At 44.8% G+C, this 27822-nt stretch overlaps 2 protein-coding genes across 9 annotated transcripts in view; both read left to right on the top strand.

Annotated features, from left to right (window-relative positions):
- hydin (HYDIN axonemal central pair apparatus protein) overlaps positions 1–8098 on the top strand; it is a 75918-nt gene extending 67820 nt beyond the window's left edge. For all 7 annotated transcript variants that reach the window (XM_068602262.1, XM_068602264.1, XM_068602265.1 and 4 more), the window contains 16 exons: positions 388–535; positions 1194–1401; positions 1509–1730; positions 2229–2398; positions 2531–2729; positions 2980–3132; positions 3226–3396; positions 3654–3763; positions 4049–4271; positions 4905–5114; positions 5220–5383; positions 5687–5837; positions 5921–6151; positions 6265–6489; positions 6991–7257; positions 7645–8098. In XM_068602262.1, coding sequence (XP_068458363.1) covers positions 388–535; positions 1194–1401; positions 1509–1730; positions 2229–2398; positions 2531–2729; positions 2980–3132; positions 3226–3396; positions 3654–3763; positions 4049–4271; positions 4905–5114; positions 5220–5383; positions 5687–5837; positions 5921–6151; positions 6265–6489; positions 6991–7257; positions 7645–7851 — 3059 coding nt within the window. In that variant the 3' untranslated portion in view covers positions 7852–8098. The remainder of the gene's footprint in view (positions 1–387; positions 536–1193; positions 1402–1508; positions 1731–2228; positions 2399–2530; positions 2730–2979; positions 3133–3225; positions 3397–3653; positions 3764–4048; positions 4272–4904; positions 5115–5219; positions 5384–5686; positions 5838–5920; positions 6152–6264; positions 6490–6990; positions 7258–7644) is intronic.
- Positions 8099–9083: 985 nt separating this feature from the next.
- necab2 (N-terminal EF-hand calcium binding protein 2) overlaps positions 9084–27822 on the top strand; it is a 100079-nt gene continuing 81340 nt past the window's right edge. For both annotated transcript variants that reach the window (XM_068603589.1, XM_068603588.1), the window contains exons 1-2: positions 9084–9424; positions 14410–14434. In XM_068603589.1, the coding sequence (XP_068459690.1) occupies positions 9098–9424; positions 14410–14434 (352 nt within the window). In that variant the 5' untranslated portion in view covers positions 9084–9097. The remainder of the gene's footprint in view (positions 9425–14409; positions 14435–27822) is intronic.

Genomic DNA, 27822 nt, shown 5'->3' with positions numbered 1-27822 from the left:
GTCCATATTTATGTTGCGAGGGTACAATACACACGCGTGTGTAGATATGTCTGGAAAGTTTACTGTCAATGTTATCTGCACAATATATCTGCACACACTGAAGCATGATGAAGATATTGTTTTACTCAGGCAACTAACACCACTTGGTTAGGGTTTAAGAAAAGATCACGGTCGTGGCTGACTGACAGAAATATGAGCACCGATAATCTGGTCCTCCATCGACAAAACCTTTGGCCTCCTGAACAGATTTCATCTGTTGATGGAGCAGGTCACTGTTTAGCAATGATGAATAACCTAAAGTTGAATTGAATAGTCTCAGAGTGACCACATTCGCTTATATGAGTCAGTAAAACGTTGCAACAGGATGTGTGTGTTTTTCCTGCACAGGTCGGAAAGTGGAACAGACAGTCTATCTGGTGAATGGGGAGGAGAAGCCCTACTGCTTCTCTGTGGTGCAGTCATCTCTTCTCTGTGATGACCAGAAGTCCAGCCTCATTTTGCAGCCCATGGCTGGCAGATTGGCCCCAAGAGACAGGTTAATGCCACTATAACATGCAATAAACAAAATGTCATGACTTTTGCTCTCGGAATGAGTCAGCATGTCTGCACTTCCGGTTCCCTTGTCTCAAAGTCAATGTTTTTAATGGCTGTTTGTTTAGAAATCTGTAATAAGGTCTGCGGTTAAGTGATTTGTTCTACAGCATAAATTATGTCAGCAAATATTCCTCACTAATATAGGCGCTAAATAACATTACAAAACGCCATCGCCAGTCCTTTACAGCCTCCTTGTATGTTCCTGTGCTCATGTCAATGTAATGCAGTTCGTTTACACTACTTCAACTTCTGCACACGTTATAAAAGTGGTGTTCATTTGTGAAGGTGATCTTGCTGAACAAAATGTGTTAGTATCATAAACTTTTGTTTGACACAAAGTTTATTTTTAGCAATAATCCAAAATGTAAAAATTCCGTGAGCTTTTTGTCATGGAAACAAGAGCGATGCTAACTTCTAAGGTTGGCATACAAGGATATGTCATCCCTGCAGCACCTGGCATGAGGTGATTAACGTGTCAAATATCAAAGCTTTGTGAGGAAGTTGCAAGTTGCTTTACTACTAATTCAACTCCTCTAGCAAACTGTAGGAAGTCATAGGGAGCAGTGAATCTGTCAATAGCTGTGAACTCTTCGTTGCAGGTTGCCACTGTCATTGTCCTTCATGCCTTGCCGGGAGGGCTACGTGAGCTCCAGATTGGTTCTGAGGGTGACGAAGAAATCAGAGCAACTCACGCTCACAGTTAAAGCCGATTGTTTCAGCATGAGCACCTCCATTCAAGTTCAGAAGCCAGAAGGAGGCCTCAGGGAGATCGGCCCCAACCACACAGACACTCTGGACTTCGGGAAGGTCAGATCACTTTCACAGGCACAAACACTCAGGTGCACGTTCCCATTGCCTTTATGTGGGGAGCTGAAACATGACATGTCATCTTCCTGTATGTGCACTATTCATAGCTGTGGATTTCAGAGCAATCCACCGTTAATCTACTGGTGTCCAATCTGGCAAGATTCAGATTGGAAGTGAACTTTGACCTAACGGGCCCCAGTGAGCTGCTGCAATACGTGGAAGCAAAGCCACAATACGAAACCATTGACGTTGGGAAGCAGCTGCCATTCTCACTCTTCTTTTGTCCACGGAGCATTTGCAACCTGCAAGATGTCCAACTGAGTATCAAGGTGAGACGGTGACCTCCTATAAAGGCTGGTTTGACCTCATTCTGCACTGATAAGAAAGAGAATAGTGTGTAGCCTTTAGATTTTATGACTTTAAGACTTTATCTATGTTATTCTTTCCACGTTCTGTTAAGTGAGTTGATCTACTTGTCTATGTATTGTATTTTCTCTTCATCATTCACAGAGAAAAATACTAAGACTAATACTGTCAAATTCAGAATCTATTGTATCCCACGAGATGTTTACCTGTATGGTTCACATGCTTTAAAAGCAAATCAACAACTACAGCTTTTAATGAAATATAAATAGTAGATTAGATATCCGCGCAGTTACATCTTTTCCTGCATTAACCAATGATATATAAATGAAACACTTTAGCATAGTTCAATTTGGTGGAAGATGTGTTGAAACGGAAGTTAAAACGTAACATTCTTTCTTGGTTCTTTTCTATTACAACTCCCTCACTCCTGTATTCCTCTCTCTTTTGTCTCATCTTGTCAGGTGAAGCACGGGCCGACATTTACATTTGCTATCGAAGGCGCAGCTGTTGAATCCAGCCTTGAGTTCTCCTTCATCAAGCACAACTTTGGCAAGTGCTTCGTGTACAGTCCGGGCATGGTGCCGGCCTGCCAGACATTGGTGATCACCAACAAAGGCGAAAGGCACATCAGGTAGTTGTTTGTGTCTGTTTTTACTCCATGTGTCAGGTGAAGGCGTTTCCTGTGTGAAGAAATGCTTTTAGTGTTCTGGGAAAGTTTGGAGGGTTCTAATACTCTGATTTGCTCGACGGTCCCTCTTCTCAGTGTCGAGTGCCAGTTCCAAAACACCTCTTACCTTGAGATGGACTTCCAACCAAATATTTTGTCCCCTGGTGACGTAATGAAGGCACTGCTCACCTTCTATCCTCATGAGGCATGCTGTTACCATGAAAGACTCACCTTTGTCTTTAACAGCTGTGTCAAGAGAACTGTGGACGTGCTGGGGCAAGGCATCGAAACGAAGGTGAGAAGGAAGAATGCGTCAATGTCGGACACAAATTATCGTGTCAACGCGTTGCTTTGTAACGTTTGCTGAGTGGCGGAAACAGGAAACAAATATGATTCTCTTCTGAGCAATGACGTGTAACACACTATTGTAATGGGATATTTGAAGGGGAACATACTCAGGCAGAGACGAGACATGTCCTCAAGTGATGCAAAAAGACTTTCGACTGAGGATTCAGTTATCCTGAATATGTATCATTCTGTCCTAGCTGGAGGTAGAGAACCCCAAGCAACGGAGAGTGAATCTGGGATCTCTGATGTTGGGTGAGGAGGTGAAAAAGCAAGTGGTTCTGGTCAATCGCAGCCCTTTAGACCTTTCCTTTACTCTGCTGCTTAACACCAACCCACCACTAGCCGCAAGGGTAGGAAGCACACACACACACACATTGATAAACAGTAGTCTATGTCAGCAAAACTTACATATTCTCCTCCGCCTCCTCGTCTTGCTCCTACAGGATCTGTCAGTCAGTCCTGCAGGTGAGCTGAACCTGCAAGCCAGTGTTGGCTCATGTAGCGTTGAGATCCAGTTCTCACCTTGTCAGCAGATACCTCCCTTCACCGCTGAGCTGCAGGCGGAGTTTGCAGGCCTGTTACACCCCCTGCTGACCATCCACGGCTGCTGCCAGGTTCGGAAGTGAAGAACATCTCCTGACACTTTAAAAGGGCACCATTTGCAAAACGCTTGATTTAGGAATAGGGAATGATACTCTAAAGTACTTTTAAGTTCACTGATGTAGTTCTTTTTAGAATTATTTTCAAACAAATGATGTCCATTAAAATGAACGAGCACAGACTGTATTTGTTTGGAAACACATAAACAAGACATTTTAAAGTTCCTTTAGATGAAGTCATGTTAACAGCACATTTTGATTTTAACTGCCAGAGTGTGGATGTCCAGCTGGACCAGGTCTACCTAGCCTTTGGAGCTGTTGTCCAGCGCTGCCAAGCCAGGAAGAGGATTGTCATGCAGAACAGTGGGGACATTGGTGCCAGGTAAATGTTATATAATATAGGTTCCCATTTCATTTTCAGTAAGATGAAAAAAACCTCATTCAGACTAATTGCAGAAGAAGCACTGACTAACACACACATCCAGATACACTCAGGCGTGCAGTCGTCATGCTAGACTTTATAGAGTTGCACCTTTTTATGAGAGTCTACAAAGTGTTGTGTCATCGAACAAAGACTTTCTTTAACTTGCGACGGGAACATTGATGTTGTAGTATTCTGGGTGGATTTATATCCTGATGTTTGCTTTTTATTTATCTGTATCAACAGGTTTGAGTGGAAAACAGAGAACTTTCCTCCAGAGTTGTCCATCACACCAGTTAATGGCTACATCTGTCCAGGCATGAATGTCCCTTTCCAAGTGACTTTTGCCCCGGTGGAGCTGATAAACGACTCAAGATATGAGAACCTGCCTTGCTATGTGGAGGGCTCCTTCTTCCCCGTGAACCTCACTGTAACGGGCTCCTGCATTGTAGCCCCCACTAGCAAAGAGGTTTGATTGATTGTCTGAGTGCTATCCCCATGTTTCTATTATGTTGGGCAATCAGCTAAAGAAATTGATACTAAAGTTGCTGCAAGGAACTTTTAACTGGTTATGAAACAGTTTAAGTTTAATTATGATGCCTTTTTATGATCTTCGTAGGTAAAGAATGTCATCAGATTGAGGATTGTCTAATAGTATACAGTTATTCTTAATGCTTGTCATTGATGCCACGTTGTCAGATTCCAACCCCCTCCCCTTAAACTTTTCTGCAATTATCATCTACACACAGGTACATCCATAAAAACTGGCCCTCTGTATTTAGGCTTCAAATAGCATAATAGATATATTTGAGGATATTTTTAAAATAGACATTACCAGCAGTTCATCTTTGCAGTAATTGTCGTCATAACAAAGTAATCACATTTGATTGATGTATTACATATTGCAGCGCAATGTAACTAAAAGCTTTAAACGTGTAAAAAAAAAAGCAACATAGTATTCGGAATTTTTAGGGTTGCACAGTAACGTAGATATAAAAACTAAAAGCAAGCGTGTCAACAGTGTAACTTCTAATTACAAGGATTGTTAAGGATGTGAGACATGTTGCACAATTGGGACCTCCGTCTGACTGCTTGTCTCCAGGTGCTGAACTTTGTTTGCCCAGTCCGCGGCTCTCACACCCAGACTCTGTCCGTGTTCAACCCCACCAACCAGCGGTGCAGCATCAGACCCATCATAGAGGGAGAACAGTGGAGCACTGAGGGCTCTGTGATCTTTGAACCCCTCCAAAACAAGATATGCAAGATCATCTACCGACCGCTGTCTACTACTACTGACGGGAAGAAACACCTGGTAGAAGGAGCACTAACATTCAAACACAATTGTGTATTTATCTGCATGCCTCTTTAGTGCATATTATGTGACATTAACGTGTTATACGTCTCCTCATTTCCTTAGGGATCAATCTTTTTCTCCTTCCCTGATGGGACGGGCATGCTGTACTCACTTCTCGGAACTGCTGAACCTCCAAAGGCAAAGGACGTCATTTTGCATGAGATGCCTGCCAAGACTCTCCACTCAGAGTTGCTTCCTGTGCACAACTGGCTCTCAAAGCCTCAGAGGTAATGTGAAGTCAAACTTGGAATTTAGATTATATTAAAATATATATGTGCACATATATGACCATTGAAATCTAAACCTCTTGAAAAAGAAGTTCTATTCTCAAAATAAAGGTTTTATTTTGAGATTGCCCTCAAACAGAGAGAAAAGACAAATGAGAAAGACTAGGTAGCATTCAGATCAGAGCAAAACCTTCCTGCTGCATGTGACTGCTGGAAAGCTGATGAAATGTAATAATGAGAATCAAACAAGTCCTGTTAGCACTATAGCTCAGAAGAGTCATGGGTGTGTGTCTGCGTGCTCAGGTTCCACGTGTTGATGGAGATCCTGAAACCGGACAAGCCCGATGCTACGATTTCCCTGAAGGGTCTGGAATACTTTGATGTCCCTGCTTTGGTCAGTCGAGACTACAGCATGTCTTTCTTTACATACAAAGAGGGGATATACAACATCAAGGTTCGCTCACACACACACACACCAGATCTGAATATGTGTCTCAACCCTGTCCTCACGTCACCCCTCGACCCGTTTTTCTTTAGGTGACGTTTCGTAACGAGGAGTCCGGCGAGTACTTGTTCTACCTTATCACCTTCAAGGCCACATCTCCAGGAGTCCTGTCAACCATAGAGCTGGTGACCCCTGTCCATCGGACGACCTCGGCCACTGTGCAGGTGGAGAACCCCCTGAACATACATTCCTGCCTGTCCACTGAGTGTAAATGCCTTGAAATCAGTGCCCCGCCTCAGCACACTGTGCCAGGAAAGTCAAAGGTAAATACTCAAGACATCTAATTTGGTACTGAAAATAAACGGCTGTGTGCACACACAACTGATACTGTGTGTGTGTGTGTGTGTGTGTGTGTGTGTGTGCTTCCTCCCTGCAGAGCTCTATGAGTTTTGAGTACCAGCCCCTGCGTGCGGGCGAGTCCACAGTCCGGCTGACTCTGCACAGTCAAGAGCTGGGCTTCTTCCACTACGATCTGCTTCTCAAAGCTCTGCCCCCACCCCCAGAGAAAACTGTCCACTTCAACACTTCTCTGGGCTGTAGCCAATCTGTTTTTGTTAAGTTTACCAACCACGCCCGCTTCAAAAGCGAGTACTCTGGCAAGGTAAGAAAACAATCGACGAGTCCCGATGACTTGAAATCTTTGTGTTCTTGTGATGCTGAATGTTCTGTCGACTTCTGTCTGCTTTCTGCTGAGTTTTGCTCTCACTTATGGATATAGGCACTGGATAGTGTCGTTCAAAAGGGGCACTTCAACAGTTGTGCGTATACACTGGCCACGAGGACTGCTACTTAGCCTGTGAAAACAGTTGTATCATGTGTTGTGTGGTGCTGGAGAAGCTTTGTCGAGTCTGAGAAAGTAGCCCTGGTCGCTTTAAGGCTGTCATGTAACAGTGTTAGAGAAAATAATGTATTTTGTCAAACTGAAATTTTGCAGTTATGTTTGTATATTGGGTGCATAAAGGTGAGTGACTAACTCAGCCAGAAAGCCAGAAAGCTGGAACCAGGTTTAACTAGCTATTTTCATGGCGTGTGAATATCAAGCTTATCCCGGTGATTTTAGTTGTTGTCATGTGATCCCCTTGTTTTTTCCTCTGTGCTGCAGACCGATTGCTCGGACTTCACAGTGAGCAAGGCCAAACCCCAGGTGGGGTCAGAGCTCAGCATGGAGGTTTCTTTTGAACCTCATCAGCTGGGGGAAGTGACAGGCCAGCTCAGTGTGTCCTCCGCGAATGGTGGTGATTACATCTTTCCCTTGAACGGGATCTGCCTCCCTCCCAAAGCCCAGGGCCCGCTTAGCATCCGGGCCGGTCGCAACGTTTCCATCCCCTTCAAGAATGTCTTGCTGCAGGCCACTACTTTCTCTTATAAGGTAAAGATGTGATAATGACCCGATAACAACCAGGGAAATAACTAGATTGAAGAGCGGAATAAAAGTTTAAAAAATGTGATATTTTGGAAAGGAGCACTGATGTCGCTGACAATGAAAGTGATTTATTGCATTCCAATTCATCCACTGTGCCAAAAGCCAATAAATCTGTTGAAATGCAAGAAAATAATTTCCTGGTTGGCAGGGCAGCATGAAGCAAGCAGCTTTTAAATTTAGCCTGGAACAGTTACAGTGAAGAGAGTGCTGCAGTCTGGCGTTTACATTCTCTTGTTTAGACCTCCAGCTCTGACAAAATGCTCCAATTTAATGAATGTCTTCAACATTCTAACGTATCTGTGATTGAGTTGGCACTGTTTACCTCGCCCCTAGGTGGACAACCCTTGTTTCACAGTTAAAGAGATGGACACCATCAATTCCAAAAAGACCCAACACATCCTGGTGTCTTTGGAGGCTCCTTCAGGAGGTTCTCCGGGGCCGTGGTTTGGCAAGCTGACCATCTCCAACCAGCGCTCGGAGGTCCACAGCAAATCGTATTCTTGGGTTTATTACCTGAGGGGCCACCGCTCTGATACATAGGGACAGAGACGTGTGCCTCCAGGCTTACCGTACACACATGAGAAAAACAGAGGAATGCACAGCACATGATTTTAGCTCAAGCCAATGTGTAACTTATTTTGTACGATGCTTCCTGTGTTATTATTTATTTTATTTACTCCAGTGTCAAAAACAGACTGAATTGCCCTGTGTATATGTATTTGGTTCGAGTTATTAGTTGTGTTCTAGAATATTTTAATAATCAACTGAATAAAACCTGCAGAGGAAACCTGTCCGATGCCTGTCATTGCACACTCATGTCCACATGGGGGCAATCATGTCAAGTGAGTTCACCAGTCTGGTGCCTCAGTGATTGGGAAGAAATATCTTTTTTTCTTTTGTGTTATATTTTGCTTTTGCTCATCATGTATAACCTGCATGTTAAAGTGTCAACTTACTACCTGGAGTTAATTTGTCCAAACCACTCTCTGTGCTGTTGGACAATCTGCACATTGCAGGGAAGACTACTTGGTTGAAAGGGCATAATCTGGAAGAGATGCTCATTATCAAAGGTTAGATTTCTCTCTCTCTCTCTCTCTCTCTCTCTCTCTCTCTCTCTCTCTGTGTGTGTGTGTCTCTCTCTCTCTCTCTCTCTCTCTCTCTCTCTCTCTCTCTCTCTCTCTCTCTCTCTCTCTCTCTCTCTCTCTCTCTCTCTCTCACACACACACACACACACACACACACACACACACACACACACACACACACACACACACACACACCTAAACCTCTAATGAGGAGCTGGACTGACAGTTGAAGAGACACTCCTCTTACTCAAAGAGTAAAATCCTCTGATCCTCCCATTGGGACCAAGTGAGCCTCGCAGGAGCTTAAATGCAACATGGATGGATGATACTGATGTTATACTGATGTTACTTGACTGCTCACAACAGAACCACACAATCAATACTACAATTTGAGATTTTAAAGGGTCAACGGGTTAATTCAAAACGTACATGCTACTCCAATTATGATATACTATGCAGTATGATGTACAGTAAGTACATCAAAGTCACTATACGTTATCCAAACCTTAAACAAATATAAGTCCACAAAAGAATATAATGACCATTTCTCGTTAGAGTGATGATGTTGGAGATGAGGAAATGCGGGATGGATGGGTGTGTTTTTTGGGTTGGGTGCTGTGATGTAACAGGGGAGCTGGTGGGGTGGGGGCTTCTCTCTCTCTCCCCCATAGAGCGCAGCATGAGCGCTCCGCAGCAAAAGGATGTGTGAGCAGGCAGCGCGCTACTGTAGGGACGGAGTCCACAAACTGCTGAACAAAGAACAAGCCAAACTTCGAGCCCAGGAAAGCCGCGAGCAGCCGATCCCCGTAGCCGGTCAGGACAGCGAGTCCGCGACGGCAGCGCAGTCCGGAAACAGCGGCGCCCAGCCCGGTGGAATCGACGGGCTCGTCCGCTGGATCGTCACCAAAATGAGCGACAACAAGAACAACTCCAGCCGGGAGTACGCTTCCAGCAAGGAGGATGTGGCCGTGGCTCAGGAGCAGTTCTTCGCCCCGGAGCCGCGGAGAGGCATCTCCGTTATTTTGGATGTGAGTATACCGAGAGGCTCCGGGCTGGATGGGAGGGTGTTGCAGGGGATGAGGACGTCCAGCGAAGCAGTGCGTATACGGACCGGTGCAGTGCGCACTTACGCACGGAAACCGTCTCGCAGCGCACCGCCAAGGCTCGCAGCGCGCGAGTTTAGCGGGGCGGGCGCGTGCATTTGCCGCTTCATAAACACTCTGGGAGGCACGTGTCCGTCGGCGATCGAGCCAGCTGTGGCTGGTAATCGGACGCAGCCCGAGGAGGTGTGCTTGTTGCCCAGTGCCCAATCCGCCCTTTCGCTTGGCTCAAATGGAGCGCTGCTTTCATCCACAGACACTGAAGTCCCCACAGACACTGAAGTCCTCACAGACTCAGATCGCTGCAGTAGTTACTTTTGTTGATGGTTTACTGTGAAGAAAGTCCGACGTGCACCACCGCACATAGTCAAAAACTAAAAAGAAGAAAATCGCTGAGTCTGTTTTATCACAACACTTTAATTATTAATGACATCTTCTTACTATGCTATTGTTTTATTGATGTCTGCTACAGAATCCTGATCTATTATTTAATTCCCTGCGGTGGCACGCAGGATAAACCTGCACAAAGGTGCTGTCTGGTTTGGAAGTGGCACATTACGCAGCGCGTGCGTGTCGATGTGGGTCACCTCCTCATACTATAGTGGGGTTATTTTTCACCACCGCTCCACTAAGTCTTCTCCCCGGAGATCCGCTGGTGCTGCTTTCCTTTTATTAACGCTTTACATGGGTATAAGAAACAAAAGTAGTTCACTTGCAGACCCTGACCAGTGACCAGTGACCACCACCCGAATAGATTGACAAAGAATGACTGCACGCGGGAAACTAATTATGATGGATGGAGGCCAGAGGGCCAGTGAATCCCAGCACCCTATGGAGTCTGTACGAGGGTGTGGGGGTCGACGGGAGAGGCGGTTGAGGTGGGGTGTAACCTACTTTGCTTCTGCTGCTCCCTCCCTGAGCCAGATGCGGTGCAGCAGGGCTTCTTAGGCTTTGAGTCAAGACCCCAAAGTGGCTCTTCGACCTGTTTCTGACGCGCGTGACCCGCGCGGTCTCCGTTTGACTCGCGTATCCGTGAAGTTTGTTCTCACAGGCACGATATGCTGGATTTTTGTTGTTGTTGTACATTTCATTTTCCACTTCAGGCAGTGCTCAAACAATTTGGTTGGCGTGGACCTCTCATTGCGTTCGCCTCCCGCTCCATACGGAGACCGTGCGTTCCGCCGCTTCCCTCCCCTCTCTGGCCCCTCAGCGGGCTGCTGAGCTCCCGCTGCTCTGGTCGATGCGCTTCCACGCGAGGCCACGCCTTCCGCCATTTCTCCCCGCCAGCACACTCTCAAACATTGAACTTGAACTTTGCTATATAAATGACTTTTCCGATATTATTGACCACCGCGTTATTATCGCGGCGAAGAAAGTCCACACCGACGGGATCGAGGGATCGCCGCGGGAGTGCGCGCGCCTGCAGACAGCATTCTGCTCATTAGACCCGCCCCCCTGCTTGCTTGTTTTATCATAGCTTCCTGCTCTGTCTTCTCCTTCATCGTAACCCCCGATGCACCTTTCCTTCTATTCTTTAAACTCCTTTCATCCTCGTGCTTCCTCCTCTCCTCTCCTCTCCTCTCCTCTCCTCTCCTCTCTTCCTGTCTTCTTCTCTCCTCTCCTCCTCTGCAGGCCAAGAAAGCATCCATTCTTAATAAGGTTGGAGATAGTTGCAACAATCTCCCTTCCCTCTGTCTCTTCTCTCTTGTTTTCTGTTCCCCTCTTCTACTGGCTTCTCACTATTTCCGGTGCAACTCTCTCTCTCTCTCCCTCTCCCTCTCCCTCTCCCTCTCTCTCTCTCTCTCTCTCTCTCTCTTTCTCTCTCTCTCTCTCTCTCTCTCTCTCTCTCTCTCTCTCTCTCTCTCTCTCTCTCTCTCTTTCTCTCTAGCAGCCCTAGAGTTGGCTGTTTTTTTTGTTCCCCCTTCAAGAGTTGAGTGCACCCTAGGGTGCAGCCGGAGAGAAAGAACAATCCAGTGCGGCTTGTCATTTGGAACGTCGTGCGTCTCCTCGGCAGTTAACGATTTTCTTTTTTTTCCTCTTCTTTTACTTCCTGCTTTGGCCTGTTGAGACCTTATATATAGCCTTGGCCTTATAGTTTCCCAATCAATAAAAGGTGTAAAGAAAAGGAGCTCCAGACTAGTTTATATTACTAAAAAATTGGCTCGCAAGCTCTGACACATGTTTAAATATGCAAATGAAGCGTTGTTTTATCACATATGTGCTTATTCAGATTGCATGAAGCCAGGTACAACATGATTAGCGTCAAAGGTTTTTGCTGAACAGAATCTCTTGATACAAATCTCTCTGTGACGCTCCATAAATAAGAAAATACTGCCATAAAAAAAAAAATCACGCCATGTTTTTTTTTGTAATACAATGTTCTATAAATCAGGCTGTGAATGATTTAGTGTGTGTGTGTGTGTGTGTGTGTGTGTGTGTGTGTGTGTGTGTGTGTGTATGACTGTGTGTGTGTTACTGAAAATAGAGACTTCTGGGTCTGAGAAGAACAAATATAAAATAATAATTTGGGAGAAAACAGCCTTTAAATAAACTTATTGTAAGATATTTTTGGGAGGTGGGATTTAAATATGCAAATGAGGCATTGCTATAGCTTCTGATGAATTTAGGAGAAATCAACCGGCACAAATAGACAAAGTAGTAAAATAATTGGATGTTTCTTTCTACAAGTTTGAGACTAATAGCCTATCAAAAAAAAAAAAAGAACTGCCAAGTGTTTCTCGCCCTAAAACTTCCCAAAACATGACGTGCTGTGCTGATCTCATGGGAACGGTTTACATCAAACTCTGAAACGCTGATGAAAGTACCAACCTGTCACTTCCAGTTCCACGGGGAGAGGAGCTGCCGCTGAAGCATCTCCGTCTTCCTCCATGGGAAGAATATGATGCACGTACACGACAAGTAATCTCGACTCGGGTCGTGGATCAGCGGCTTTGCGTCGCGTGTACATTATAATGGATTCATCCGCTGCCGCACCGATACACCTTTCGGTCCCATAGCGTCCTAACAAGTCTCGTCACACGCCGCGGCACTTCATCCGAGACGTGTCACTCTGCTAAACGATTTTGTTTGCCGTCTTTATATGTTCTGTGTTTAACAACCCGTCCCTCCAGCTGCGGTGTTGAATTTATGTAAATGTTCTGCTCGTTATTTCGCCATCAATGTGAAGAGCTTCAGTCTCCAACTACCCAGTGAAGCCACACGAAGAAGCTTTTCTATTTCTTTTTGTTCAATTGTCCTCTATATAGCTTCTACACAAGCGGTTCTCAAACATTTTCTGTCACGCGTTGGAGGAAGCAAAATGTTCGGGCCCCACCGCGCCGATAACATTGGAACAAAATGGTCCAACTTTCTGAGACTCCTCCATCCATGTTTTGTTTTTTTAATTAATAGATTAAAGAAAATTTAAATCCCAAGTAAACCAGATTGGTCCATCTGACAAGAACTAATATGTGCAATCACCTTTGTTGAAATAATGCAAATAAAGTTAGATATGTGGAAAAAAACAACTAATATTTGGCAAAAAAAGATTACCAAGGGAGCCTGTTTTCTTTGTTCCCTGTTTTCTCCCCATCGTCTCATGTTGAAGTGTCCTTGAGCAAGACACTGAAGCGCCAGAGCTTCACAGCAGCACAAAGCTGGATGGTAAAATGAGGAGAATAATTCCCCCACTGTGGGATTAATAAAGGATTCTAAAAAATTCTCCCCCCGCGCCCCACCTGTAATACCTCCACGCCCCACTAGAGGGTCACGCCCCACAGTTTGAGAATCACTGTTCTACACCAAGAAGGATGAGGGAGGAGCTTAGTTTCAGTCAGGAATGATGTAAACATTAAAGAGTTTGAAAATAGATGTTTTTGGATATTTAGTCACTTTAGTTGGTTGATAACTTGACATAATGTAGTTTTCAGCATTCTTGACTGAACTAGATAGTCAAAACAAAAAATACATGTTTATACTATTGTCCTAAACAATAGGTAAACTATGTGATCGTGTCAGTACTGCTAAACCACCACAAAACCCCATATCATAGCATTTCTGCATTCCTCACTTCTTGGTGTTTCCTGGTACTTCCACTTCCTGGTACCGTAGCCTCAGTGCATGCCTGGGACAATGCAGAGGGACCATGTATCCAGAAAACCTGGTAGGGGGTGGGGGCAACCGGACGCAGGTACTTTCATTTGATCTTCTTAACCCTATTTTCAAACCTCCTGGTTGGATCTCCTTTAACCTTTTTAAAGAAAACACCTTTTTTTCTGATGTATTTGTGTTTTTTTTTACCACGAGGGCCCGACTCCTAAAAGTTTTTTAAATGATGTTCCACTAAGTGGACCTGATCTGTTTTACAGAGCGTCACTTGGCCACAAAGAACAATATATTATAAACTATAGTATTAACTAAAGTGAAGTAGTGTTTGCAGACTAGTAGTTGAATTACACATGTAGTACTGGGGGCATTTTTTTCCTCGTACCTTTCAAATGTGCGTTTATTCTCGTAACTGTGCTCATTCTGCTTCCAGGTAACCGGCCGCAGGTATTTTTGGAATGAGCCTTTCTTTGTCTCTTTGCCTTTTTGGTTGCACACTCTGATGAGTCAGCAAAACGCGTCGTAAGCTAATGGGGCGGTTGTTGACCAAGACGTGCGGCGACCCACCCTGTGTTCCCCCGGCGGTTGCTGAATAAACATTATCGTGTCTCCAGAAAGTCGCTTCACTTGAAGGAAGCATCCCTCCTGTTCTGGCTCCTCCAGTGGACGCTCGTACTGCTCGTACTGCTCGTACTGCTCGTGCTGCTCGTGCTGTTCGTGCTGCTCGTGCTGTTCGTACTGTTCCTGCAGCAGCTCACTGCTTATAGCTCCGATGATACTAATTACACTGTCTGGCTTTCTGTTCACAGATATTCAGAAGAGCTGACAAAGACGGTGAGTGAATGCATCCATTCTGTTCATCAGTTCATGTCACAAACCTGTTGAAGGTTAGAGAACTTCTCCCAGATTTACAGTTTGATGTGATGTGTTGATGAACTGTGGGATTTCAGTGCAGCTTTAAATGAAAAGACTTGGTGAAAAAATATACATATTTGTTTGTTCCTCCAAACATTTATCAGTAAATGGATACCATCCGTTGTTGCCCTTTCAGTTGTTTGTCTTTTGTGCTTTAAATGAAGAAAAAAAAGGTTCATGCATCGCTTGATCGTTCATCTCTTCTTCATGTCTTGTTTTGATGGCGGTCCGAATGCACATTTTTTTAAGATTTGTATAAATGTGCGTATTGGTGCCATCTTCACCGTTCACACACAGATGCTACACCTCGGCGTGCCGGGTTGCGTCTCTTGGGAATGTTCTGTTCTGTTCCCGTATACATTCACGTTTGCAGTTTCTTTTCTGGAAGCCTCTTTTTAAATTTTTAGCTTCCAGCGACAAAAAGCAAATCCAACAAACAACCTGTTCCTCCACTCGTCCAGCCCGGTCGGTGTCGTGTCTTTCAGACGGGAGATTGTGTTTCAACACAGGACTTGTGTTTTTATTATCTCTGAAGCCTTTCGTATGGCGTGAAACTAGCGAGCTTCGCGCTCTGCGTGTCTGAGCTGGTGTGGCAGTGTGTGCTGTATTTTTTTTTAGCATTTTGGGACATTGAAGTGTTTTCAAAAGGGGAAAGTTTAGATTACTGTGTGTTGCTGTGCCAGTGAGCAATTTGTTTATACCCTTTGGCGTCGCATGAACTGCTATTCTTTCTCTCTCTCTCTCTCTCTCTCTCTCTCTCTCTCTCTCTCTCTCTCTCTCTCTCTCTCTCTCTCTCTCTCCACACTTGCTCTACTCCATTGTACATCTCCTCTTGCTCTATCCATCTTTCCTCTCTCACTTTCTCTCTCCTTCTCTCATCCTTTCCCTTCTCTCCTCTTTTATCCCCATCACTGTCGTTGACTAAAAATAATTTAACTAATGAGGAAACGGGATAAAAAAGCGACGCTTTCATCGCAGCCAGATGGTCATTTGCTCTTCCAGTGCGTGTGTGTGTGTGTGTGTGTGTGTGTGTGTGTGTGTGTGTGTGTGTGTGTTTAGGGGTTTTCTTTTTTCTTTGCCTCCTCTTCAGTGCTATATGTTCCAAAAAGAGTATTTAAGTAAAGAAAAGATCTGTTAACTTAAATGTGAGAGGCCGTGGTGGTTTATTTAGTTGCTGCTTAGTCATCCGACTGACTGCTGTGTCTTCAGTTGTTAGCACAATAGCTCTTTCTCTGCGTGAGTGTGTGTATGCGTGTGGATACACACTGCACAAAATCCATTATCAATTGACGTAGTCGACTCGCGAGCATAAACAGTTTTTTTGCAGATGATTAAACTTTTGACATAATTGCTGCGGCTAACATTTTTATCTCGCCGAGTGCGGAGACACGAGCACAGACTGTGAGGTCGGCTGTCAACGTTTTGTAATTAACAACTGCTCTGATACAGAACAATCCGTTCAGACACAGCAACATGTACACGCTCATTTCATGATCCTACATCACAAACCAGCTGTGGCTGATTATCATGGAGGTCAGATTGTAGTTGTCATTTTTAATAAATAAAAAAAAAACACTTCCGTTCAACAGTTTCGGTTCATCTTCTGCGCTGTCGCTGCCACCCTAATCTCTCTCTCTCTCTCTCTCTCTCTCTCTCTCTCTCTCTCTCTCTCTCTCTCTCTCTCTATATATATATATATATATATATATATATATATATATATATATATATATATATATATATATATATATAGTTGTATGTATATATACATACAACTCAAGGGATTAACCAATCAGATGAGGCCGCCGTCGTGCTGCCAAACTGTGATTAGAGCAAGGCTGTGCCCCTTTGGCCTCACACCAATCAGATTAGCGCTACACGTCTCTTGATGTCGCCGTTAGCCGGTGCAGTGCGGCTGGTGGGGATTTGGAGCTTTTTTAAGTAAAAACACATCTGAATTGACGAGACTCCAGTTCTTTACCGAGAATGAAACCGCTAACATTTTACGACATGGTTTTTGAAACTTTGCCATCACGAGAGAGTGAAATGCACACTCTCTTCTCTCTCTCTCTCGCTCTCTCTCTCTCTCTCTCTCTCTCTCTCTCTCTCTCCTCTCTCTCTCTCTCTCTCTCTCTCTCTCTCTCTCTCTCTCTAATGCGGTTGCACAGAAAACCAGCACCATGGACAGCACCCATAGGGGCTCAGGTTGCCTGAACAGTTGACTGTGAATGTTTGTACAGGTCTGGTCGAGCTACTGGGGGGTTGTTCGTCTTTTTCAGTCACGTTGTGTATTGAACATTTGGCCTAGTTTTAAACGACAAAGAAGTTTGACAAGTACTTGCACACAATGAAGGGTTGTGGTGGGGTGAGGTTGGAGGGGGGCGGGTCGTAGCCGATACCGACTCTTGGACAGGGTCACGAACGCAACACTTTAAACGTTCTCCCTGATCAAGTTTGTGATTGACTTCTTCTTTTTATTCATTATTGAATGTGCATCTTTGTGCGTGGAGTTGCATAAATATAGAAGAAAATCCATGCACTATATAGATGTCAGGACCGTGTGTGTGAGTGTGTGTGTGTGAGAGAAAGAGAGAGAGAGAGAGAGAGAGAGAGAGAGAGAGAGAGAGAGAGAGAGAGAAAGAGAGAGATAAAACAAAACAAAATATACTTTACATAACATCCATTTTTATATTACATAATACATACATATATGTGTGTGTGTGTGTGTGTGTGTGTGTGTGTGTATATATATATATATATATATATATATATATATATATGTATATATATATTTATGTATATACTGATTAATCACATTATTTTTCTGCGATTAATCGCATTATGCGCCAAATTCAATAATGAAGTAAAAACTAGTGTATTGCACTAGTGTATTTATTTTAAAGTAATGTTATCAGGACAGAATAACAGCACTCTAGAGCAACAGCAAGTTAACATACACACATATATAGTTTATAAATATCTTTTCTTTTTTTTCTGAACAGGTACTGTTCGGTAGTAAGGGTCCCTATATCCAATATCTATACCAACGCCACGCTAGCATTTTGTGAGTCTCTTGAGTCTCTCGTCGTCTCAAACAACTCCATTGCTGCCGTAAACGCACAGCTTCAAAGTACTTTGAAAGAGGCAGGTATGAGTGTGGCTGGGCGAGAAGCGTCGGAGCAAGAGAACGGAGAGACTGTGAGTCAGCGGGGAACAAAGAGAAGAAGAAGAGGAAACGTTGGTTATTGTGAGGCAACACAGTTATTTGATGTATGGGACACATGCTGGAAAGACGGAACCAGCGAGCAGGAGCTGAAGAAGAGCTATTTTTATCCTCCCTCTCTCCTGGGAGAAGACTGGGAACTGTTTTAATGAGTGAGTGAGACAGAGAGAGAGAGAGAGAGAGAGAGAGAGAGAGAGAGAGAGAGAGAGAGAGAGAGAGAGGAGAACGCATACTGGAAGAGGAGAGAATTGTTAAAAGAAAAGGAGGTGAGGGGAGGGGAGTGATTGACAGAAGAAGAGGCAGGAGGTGGAGGCTAACACACACGGAGAGAGAGAGAGAGAGAGAGAGAGAGAGAGAGAGAGAGAGAGAGAGAGAGAGAGAGAGAGAGAGAGAGAGAGAGAGAGAGAGAGAGAATCTTGACAACGGGTCAGTAATTAAGGTTTAATTGGCCGGGTTCAGTCTTTGCATTCATAGCACTGATTTCAGGGCTGGCCTTCCTGCCCCTAATCTGCCGTGTGTGTGTGTGTGTGTGTGTGTGTGTGTGTGTGTGTGTGTGTGTGTGTGTGTGTGTGTGTGTGTGTGTGTGTGTGCCTTTCCGTCTTCTTTTTGTAGAACTATCAGCCAGATTGGTCGGTAATCACAGCCGCAGTAATCTTCTTTTATTTGTTTAAAGAAGTTCCTCCGATCTGGTCACCAGCTCAGAGCAGCCAGGTTCATGACCCGCTTCTACTTCCTTCATTCACTTCAATCCTTCTGCCTAGCGCCACGGCTAACCCACGGGATCCCGGTACGCTAGTGCGCGTGTCGGTGTGTGTCGTTCGTTATCGCGGCTCGTGACTCAGAGACATTGTTAGGCAGCAGGTGAAGTGTTTCAGCAGCCAATAAGCCGAAGAAACAGTTGCATCATTTGACAGCACTTAGTTTGCTGTTTGCGCTTGCTGCCGCACCGCTAATATGACACCCAGCCGCTGTTGTCTGAAGCACAATATTTGCCAGTAAAACGGAAGTGTTATGAAATGATACTATTCTGTAAATGCTGACTGAATGAAATCCAGTTGTTTTTGCATTTTAATTGCACCTCCAATAATGAACCCAAACCACTTTCAATCTCGAATCCCTCGCCGCAATTTTTTCAAAATGTCTTTTGCACCATTTGTAACACTGTAACATGAATACATAAATATATGTTTTCCTTTTAATTGCTCTGGACTTGAAAAAAAAACTGTTGTGTATAATAATGCGGGGGCTCACTCATTTAAGGACATCAAGCTCAATGTACCGATGAATTTGGTGTCTGCAATGAGCCTTTTTTTTTCATTTTGATGGAAGACATGTTGTCCAGCAGGAAAAGCACAGGTTTATTTACAATACAAATCAGCGATGGCTGAATTCCCTTTAGCTGGAAAATTGGAAACAAGAGGAGAAAAGCGCGGCAGTAACAGAAAAAGACTCTGCCTGAGCTGAAGTAAATGAGTCGTTCAGTGTCCATCTATGATTTAGTGAGTCGTGAATGAGGGAGTGATTTTGGACACCTCACAGTTGAGGTCTAATTATGTTAAACATGCTAACGATAATTCGAATGCTAAAAACTGAGCCGTTGCCTCATTTTTGCATTGACATCTTGGACTATCGACAACCTGCTGGAGGGACACTGACACGTCCGGGGCCACAGACATGTCCTCTCTGTGTTCTCATCAGTTAGCGGGTAGCTTTATATATTTATTTAGCTTCTTGCTTTGTGACTCACCAGCCATCTGCTAATTATCGTCACAGTGTTTGACAGAAAGACAGAAAGCAGACGGAGTTTAGGGAGGCTTGTTTATCCATGCTGTCGCGACTGGAAATAACTACCGCCGCACGGCTAAAAGCAAATCGGAGGGTGCAGCTGCTTCTGTTCGATGTTACCAAACAGAGCTCATCACTGTTACATTAATCAAAGTGATGTTGGTGTGTTTGGATATTTAGCGTCCCCGAATGCTCTTAGCGGTGCATTCGGCTTCCACCCCGGTCGGATCACCCGTCAATCCGGTTCTCTGTTCCTTCTCCTATTCGGCCACCGTAGCATAGCTCATGCTACTCGGTCCTTTTATTCCCACTCATGAGTGATTGAAGAGAGAGAGAGAGATGTAAAGATTGGGGATTGAGAATGAGCTGTTTATCCTTCTTGTATTCCTCTCGATGTCATCTGATATCTGAAAGCTGAAGCTTCGCTTATTGAAGAGAACGTGTGACTCAATCAACGATTCTCGTCCCAAATTGTATCTCAACTAAATATCCCATTTTGACAGAAAAGTGATAAATAAAGAAGAAAACAACAAAACAACTCTAGGTGGTTGCCATATTATTTAAAGTTGATGTTTTCAATTGTGTATTTAGATTGAAGACCTTAAGATTTAAGACCTCATAAGTGATATTTTATTTCAAATAAGAGTCAAATCTAGAAACCTTTTAAGCTGACGCATTCTCCCTTGAATAGAGACCTCTTTGTTTCTCTGTGAATGTCGACTCGTTCACACTCGCTGCGGCAGCGACTTTCAGCATTTACTGTGTTGAGTGATTTGAGGAGAAAAATCACAAAACCAGAAATCTGTGAAATTGTGAAATCCCACATTTCTCGATACCCAATTTCGATACTAAGATTAAAAAATAAATAAACAAACACAAAACACTCGCGAGTGTCGGGGATGTTTAGCAGGTCCTAATTCTTTCCTCCAGTATCTACTTTCAACATATCCATGAAACAACTGGATCCATTCAGGTTTCTTTCCAAAAAACACAGTTTTACAAGATTAGATTTGAACACAGGACAACGTTCTAATGCACCTTGTGCTGAGTCCTTTTTACTGAATAGAGCTTGAACGCACCATCGTGACACTTTATGCAACCTCCGTTAACGTGAGCTCAGCAAAACTAGCTAACAGGTAACGGTAGCGGAGGTTGAACTTTCCTCCTGCCAATTTCAACACAGACCCTCTTCTGCTGGTCGATGGTGACTTTACTGAGTCCTTTTGGACTTTCAAATGTTGGCATGGACTTAGTTCTAAAGTATTTACTTTAGGTATTTATTTTAAGTATTTACCAGAGGAACTAAGCAACTTCATCCAGTATACAGGAGTTGGGTTTATTGATGGTGTGTGTGTGTGTGTGTGTGTGTGTGTGTGTGTGTGTGTGTCAAAGTAGCAGGGGCATAAATATAGGAGGTGAGGCCGGATGAGGACAAAGATTTGGACCCAGTGTTTGTGTGTCGCTGTCAACAGAAAGAATGAGACAATAAATCAGGTGAGTGCGGACAGGAGTGAGCGATGAGGCGGTGCAGACGTACAGCATGAAGGCTCGTGCTGGAGTATTTAGTTCATGATTTATTCAACATTAGCCAGCGGATTCCCTGATGTGCATGTCTGAAAAAGAGGCTGGATCAACGCTCCGCTTCCCAAATCTGTTTTCAAGGTCGACATCGCTGCCCAATGAAGTTTAAAGGAATAGTTTTGACATTTTTGGAAATACGCAAAGTTGCTTTCTTGCCTTGAATTAGATGACGATGAAGATTAATACCATTTATTTCTCTATTATATGAGGCGTCAGCCAGGAGCTAGTTTAGCTAATAGTAAGGCCAAAGGCAGGCGAAGCGACGAGTTTCATCTCACCAGTTAGCGTGCTGACCGCGCTGTAAGCTAAGCTAACTGGCTAGCTTTCATTTTTACACTGAAATATGAGGGCCGTATCGATCTTCTCATCTGATTTGGCCAAAGGGGAAATTGCATCACATTGATTTCAATTGAATAAGTCTTGGTGTTGTCTGGGGCGGCTCGTTAGCAAAGTGTTGCATTGGCAGACAACAACATGAAAATCACTCCATCAGACACGCAGTCAAGCTTCTGATCGACGCGCTGGTGGTCTCCCCCGGTGGGTGTGCACCGAGTGTGAGCCCCTTCTGCCTCTCACGTGTTAAAGTAGTAAACCAGGCAGAACACATGGACTGAATCCAGGAGATGCTAACTTTCAGTTTGTAAACCACGCTGTGGAAAGTAGCTTGTAGAGGTGTTAGAGCACCAGAGGGAGGAAAACCCTCAGCGAGGCTCTCCGGTATTACCAGCGAGCTAAAGTATTATTATTTTTCAATTGCCAGTAGTAGGAAGTAATCTATTCACTTCCGAAAACATTCATTAAAACTTACGAGTATTGGTGATGAGAAGAATCAGCCGGTTTGGGTAATGGTCTCAAACAGAGTGCAGTCTGTTTTCCAGACAGAACGCCAGAATAATTTGAACAAGAAGAGCATCAAACTCAAAATCAGTCACAGCACTAAAATCTGTCTGGGATAAGGAATGTGGAGGATTCTGACTGTGAGCAACAATCCTAAAACACTGCAGCTCATCAGTCAGCCAGTCACTCACAATGGTGTCATGTGTGTCTAATTACCTGCGGTCTGTAATCACAGATGCCGGCGCTAACAAGCCCCAGAGTGCTGCGCGGCGAGGGAGACGGAAAGAGACGGGAAGTTATGTCGGTGTGACGGAAATGGAAGGGAAAGACGCGGGGAGAGAGAGGGTTTCTGCCGTGGGACAGAAGAGGAATGTCGGGATGTGCTCTCGCTACGCAGTTTCTTTTTTTGTTGGGAGGAAGACGACACCCACAGCTCAATGAGAAACACCCGTTTGAAGTGTGAGAATGACACGCGTCCGTGCTTCACGGTGGAGCGCCTGAGCAACAGTGAAAAGGTTAAACGCGTCATCATTTCTTTGTGCTTGGACAGGCCAGCGTTTCCTCCACCACGGCGGCGCACCTCGTGCTTCGTGAGCTCCTCTGACAAAGAACAAACACATCACGGAGAACACGATCAGCTGTGTTTGCCTTCGGAACGAGCGACGGTCGAGAAAGTCAGGGAAAAGAAAGAAGAAGGGAAAAGAAACAGGAACTCCGTTTTAACTCATTTTCTTTCTTTTTTTTCCTCAGTTTAAAGGCAAATAGTGGCTTTTGTCTCAAAGGTGCACGTGTTGTGCGAGGCAACCCTTTGATAACAGAAGTGTGTGGGCTGGACCGGCTGTTTTTTCCAAAGCAAATAAATACAAATTACAATTCTCTGACTTCACTCGCTGTATCAAGTCTTGGCACCGTCCTCACAACACCATGCGGCTCTCTTGCTGTGGAAGTGCAGTCCAGTCATCCCCGAATAGCCGGCACCTCGCTATGCATATTGTTGAGCTGTATCTCTATCCACTAATGATCCGTGTGTAAAATATGCAAACTTTAATATCATTACCACTTCTGGAAATACTTCTTTAGCATCGTTTGTACATGAGATTGTCCAGTGAAGCACACGATGGCGGAGAGCCGTCGGTATTCATAAAACATCATTTTGCAAGTCTTTATCCAAAACCTGGACATGCAGAAATGATCCTGATGGAGCGCGCAAGATGAGGAAGTGAAGCAAAACAGTTTGATGAGTTAAGCGCGTCGGCTTGTTCCCTTTCTCTCCCGGCGATGGGTAAAGTCGATCAATACAACCTTTTGTACATCTCTTTTCGGTAAATGTGATGTCAGCGGTTTAGCTTAACATAGGGAGCATACTTTAAAACAAGATACCTGTTCAGCACGTTAATCAGTGAGCTTTAGAGATGCCGCCCTGCCTCCAGTCTTTAAACTAAGCTCAAGCTCTGGCTTCATATTTAGTACAAGAGAGTCGTATCGATCGGTCTCATCTAACTCAAACTATTCCCTTCTTGAGTTTCGCAGGCCCCGAAGAGGCGTTTCTCCTTCAGTGTGACGACTGATATCCGCGTGGACGCCACAAAAGGAGTTTCTCGGTAACAATCGTACGGGACCGCGCGGCGGCAGCTGTGAATGAGTTGCCGTGGGAGTGATGGGATGTGAGCGGTGAAAGGATTGTGTGCCGCTTCCTTCGGTGGCCTGCAGAAGAAAGAGCGAGCGAGAGAGGGAGGAGACCGGGGAGGATTGGGGTCTCTTTGTTCACTGCCTTGGTCGTCTGGATTTGGATCAAAGGCTGGGAGTTAAGACGCCCTTTGAAGACGTTTTCCTCACCTGCAGCTTTTCTGCCCTTCTCCGGGTTGGGATCAATCCCACCTCTTTTCGCCTCGTTCACTTGATGTATTTAGACGCCATAGAAACTGCCAAAATGAAAGCCTTAAGATACAGATGTGTTTTTTTTCTTTTCAGCATAAAAGGTGTGGTTGGATTTGAGCCCAGCATTTAGAAATCAGTCCAATATACATTGAGAGTAGATTAGGACACGTCTTTTATCTATAAACCTCTGGTTTTGGATTTCAAAAGATAAAAAAAATGTACATCTGAACTCTGCAAGAGGCAAACAAAGTTTGAGTTTGGAGAAAAAGGGTTTTAGTTTGATTGTTTGGTCTTTGTTTCTATATTCTTTCAGTGAAAATGAATCAACCGACACCTTCCTGCCTCACCTGTTCGCTCCCTCGTTCCCTCCCTCTCTCCCTGCGAGCTGCACCGAGGCTTTCTAAACGGCCATGGTGCTCGCGTGGCAACTCGGCCCGGTCGAGGCAAATTTTGCAGCAGTGCTGAGGCAAAAGCTGAGCCACCTTCATCCTCCTCTTCCTCCCTCTGTGTGTGTTCTGCCCCCTGTGGTCCCAACTCTCCCCTCTTATTCTCCCCCATTCCCTGAGGTCTCTCACTCTGCATGCCCCTACCTTTCTCTCAGGTCGTGTGTGTTACATCCCTCATGTGTAACAGCTTGATCTCTCCATCCTTCCTTCGGCCACTGATCTCCTCTCCAAAGCACACACATCCATAACAGGATTGCTGTGGCCTCTGCGTTTGCTAAACCTGCACAAATAAGAGAAAAAGAGGTGAACTGCACCCCGTGCAAGCCGACGGCGTCTCGGCGCTCCTGCGATGTTTGCATGCATAGAATGAGGTACCATGCATACGTTTAGCACAATGCTTAGTCTGTATTAACTGAAGGACGTTAATTAGGCTGGTCATGCCCGAACTTTCCAGTGAACATGGCAGCAATTTTTTATTTATTTTTTGTCCTCTGCTTCAGCCCTAGTGGAGCTAATTAGGGGACTTTCAAGCGGCCCAATTGCTGCAATTTGCATCAAACGTGTACTCTTTCCATAACTGACTCAGAAGGATATCACGTTTCCTTCAGCGTCAAAGTAATCCAGCCGGAGCTCGTCTGTAAATCCATGCAAACAAGAAGTTGTAAAAGGTAATTCCTCACGGCCAATTTGAGAAACTAAAATAAATATGGCAAAATATTAGGGCACGAGCTCCCAAAGAAAGGTTGTAATCTAAGTGACAAGACCGAAGCGTACACATTCAATGGCCCGCAACACTAATTGTGTTGTTTTGTGGAGCAAACAAGCCTCTAAACACTGCGTCTGTCTTAATCATATACCAAACTAACCAAAAAGCACTTAGACCTTATATTGACTGCACAAAATACAACCCTTAGTGGGAGTTTGCGTCATCGGGCAAGCCTTTTCCCACCGGTTATTAGACCCACAGGTCTTGAGCAGTGCTCGAATTATTGATTCATGTTGATTGATTCAAGAAAATATTGAAGACGGAAGTCCAAGGAAATCAGGAACAAAGCAAAGCCTTCAATCGGTCCCATCAGATTCTCCACTTCAGTCTCGGAAGTACGTAAGACAATCATTTCTTCACTGATGTCATCTCTCTCATCATACACACACGCACACACACACACTCACACACACTCACACACACACACACATGCACACACACACGCACGTAGAGTCCCTTTAGAATCTGAAAAAACAAACAGTGATGAGATCAGAGCTGTATTGTGTCCTGAACAAATTACTTCCATTGATTTTGTGTGTGTGTGTGTGTGTGTGTGTGTGTGTGTGTGTGTGTGTGTGTGTGTGTGTGTGTGTGTGTGTGTGTGTGTGTTAGCCTGTCTTTAATGGATTATCGATTCCATGGATAACTGTAAGGACGGAGCAGAGGATTAGCTGGCAGCTGGTGTAGAATAAAACAAACTGAATGTGTAATTGTAGGAATAACGGGAGCGTTTAAATCCATTATACAACTATGAATGCATATTTATCAGGACACATCAAGATGTTTTAGAAAGGCTGTTCATCCTGTCAACAATTTCAAGTATGTAGTAAAAGTAGTTTAACCATGAGTAACACACAGCGTACTTCTGAGAGAAGTATTTTCTATCTGCGTCGTTATCGGGGTTACTCACATAATGTTGCAGCTCTTACATTCTGGGCTGTTTTGTAACCACAACTCGACCTTCATCTGCACTGAACACTCACTCAGCTACCTGACAGTCGCCTGGTTCCAGCTCCCAAAACCACTGCCCCACATCTTCAATTGTTTCCAACCATCTAAATAGGGCTGGAACAAACGATGAACCAATTAGAGCTTTGGAGGCAGGATTAGGAACGGGCATGTCATCACATTTTCAACGGAGCCAGAGGAATCCATATAAACAGAAAGAAAGAAACACGCCGCCAGAGTGGGCGGCGAGGCACAGTCGATGGCGCGCCATTGACAATCCGCCGGCGATCTGCACAGAATACTGTGTTCCTCGCTGTCTGCTGTCGCCTGTCTGGAGCAGGTCATGTATTCTTTGGGATTTAGGATTGTAGTGCGCACACGGGTGCACCAATTCTGCCGTTGATTCACAAGAATGGTGCGGAAGTCTGATTGAATACCGACGGTCGAAGCGCTGACTTTGATATTGACTCAATCAAACTAACTTACAGCGCACAACACAAACTTTGAATTGGATCGTACGTGTAAGAGACGTGTGGATATCCACGAGCATCTCAGAGTGACCAGCACACTCTTCTCACGGCTGCAAAGCCACTGCGTGTTTACTTGCTGCACATTTTGTTGCATGCTTGCAAGAGAATGAAATCCGCCGGCGTTGTTTTTCCTCTTTGTTTTCTCAAGCCGCGTCCCCGGTGCGGCTCGGCGGCGCGATAGCTTTGAGGGAGAAGAAGCAATGAAGTTTGTGACATCAGACAACGCAGCTTTTGGACCAGTCGCCCATTATCTCGCTATGACATTTGCCTGCCTCCTGGATTAGGCAGTTATTAGCAGGGGAAGCTGCGGGGTTACCATGGCGAACGCAACCCCGGAATGATGATTGGCGGCGGCTGATGATCAGCGGCAGCGCGGCTCGGTGTTTGTTCTTCCTTCAGCGTCATATTGGGAGAGAATCGAGCAGCGGTTGCTAATTCCTGACTTTTTCGCTCTTAATGAGCAGCGGTCGGGAACTGCCACTCAGGAGAAGATGTGTGTGCTCTGATTGGTATCTGTGCACTGTGTGTGTGTGTGTGTGTGTGTGTGTGTGTGTGTGTGTGTGTGTGTGTGTGTGTGTGTGTGTGTGTGTGTTCAGAGGAGTGGGGGTCTTCTGTTATGAGCCTGAAAGCACCAGGGGCACTTAAGACATGACATTTACGTGCCTCATAATTAACACTGTGGCCTCGTTGGGTGGGTCTGTGTGTGTGTGTGTGTGTGTGTGTGTGTGTGTGTGTGTGTGTGTGTGTGTGTGTGTGTGTGTGTGTGTGTGCGTGTGTCATGTGCATAATATCTCTGCCTAAAGGTCTCTTTTAGGAATCAGCTGGGATGGAGTGGAGTCAAACAGTGGCTGCATTTCATTTGCGATTCCCAAACTTTGCTTTGTATTCTCTGCACCGTTATGTGCGACTGACAAAGCTCATTAACGGCTCATCACTCGGACCACACGGCTCTCCGTGCACGCATGCATTTACATTCCTCCTGTATTTACCAGCAGACTAATGAATGAGCGCGCAGTGATGATTAATCCTGACTGCGGCACATAAAGGAGGAAATTAGGTTTCTCGCCTTCTCTTTGCATCCTGTACCGAGGCACTGAAGACACAGTTTACCTCTGCTCAGATCAAGGCAACAGTAACCCTAGTTACCACCCTGTTGCCCCTGGTTACAGCATCCCTCTGTTCTCCTCCCATGAGGCCTTACGGGTTGCTGTTGCCATGACACCAAAGTTACACCATCCACCTTCCTCTGCCCCCCTCGCCTCCCAAAAATTCCTCTACAAGACAAACAGCACTTTGCTGAGGACTTGCTTCTA

The sequence above is a fragment of the Clinocottus analis genome, unplaced genomic scaffold (assembly GCF_023055335.1).
Source record: "Clinocottus analis isolate CAN_PGR_092001 unplaced genomic scaffold, fCliAna1.0.p SCAF_6, whole genome shotgun sequence".
In the NCBI taxonomy this organism is placed as follows: domain Eukaryota; kingdom Metazoa; phylum Chordata; class Actinopteri; order Perciformes; family Cottidae; genus Clinocottus; species Clinocottus analis.
Note: the sequence above shows the minus strand (reverse complement) of the source record. Positions and strands in the feature narration are given on the sequence as shown.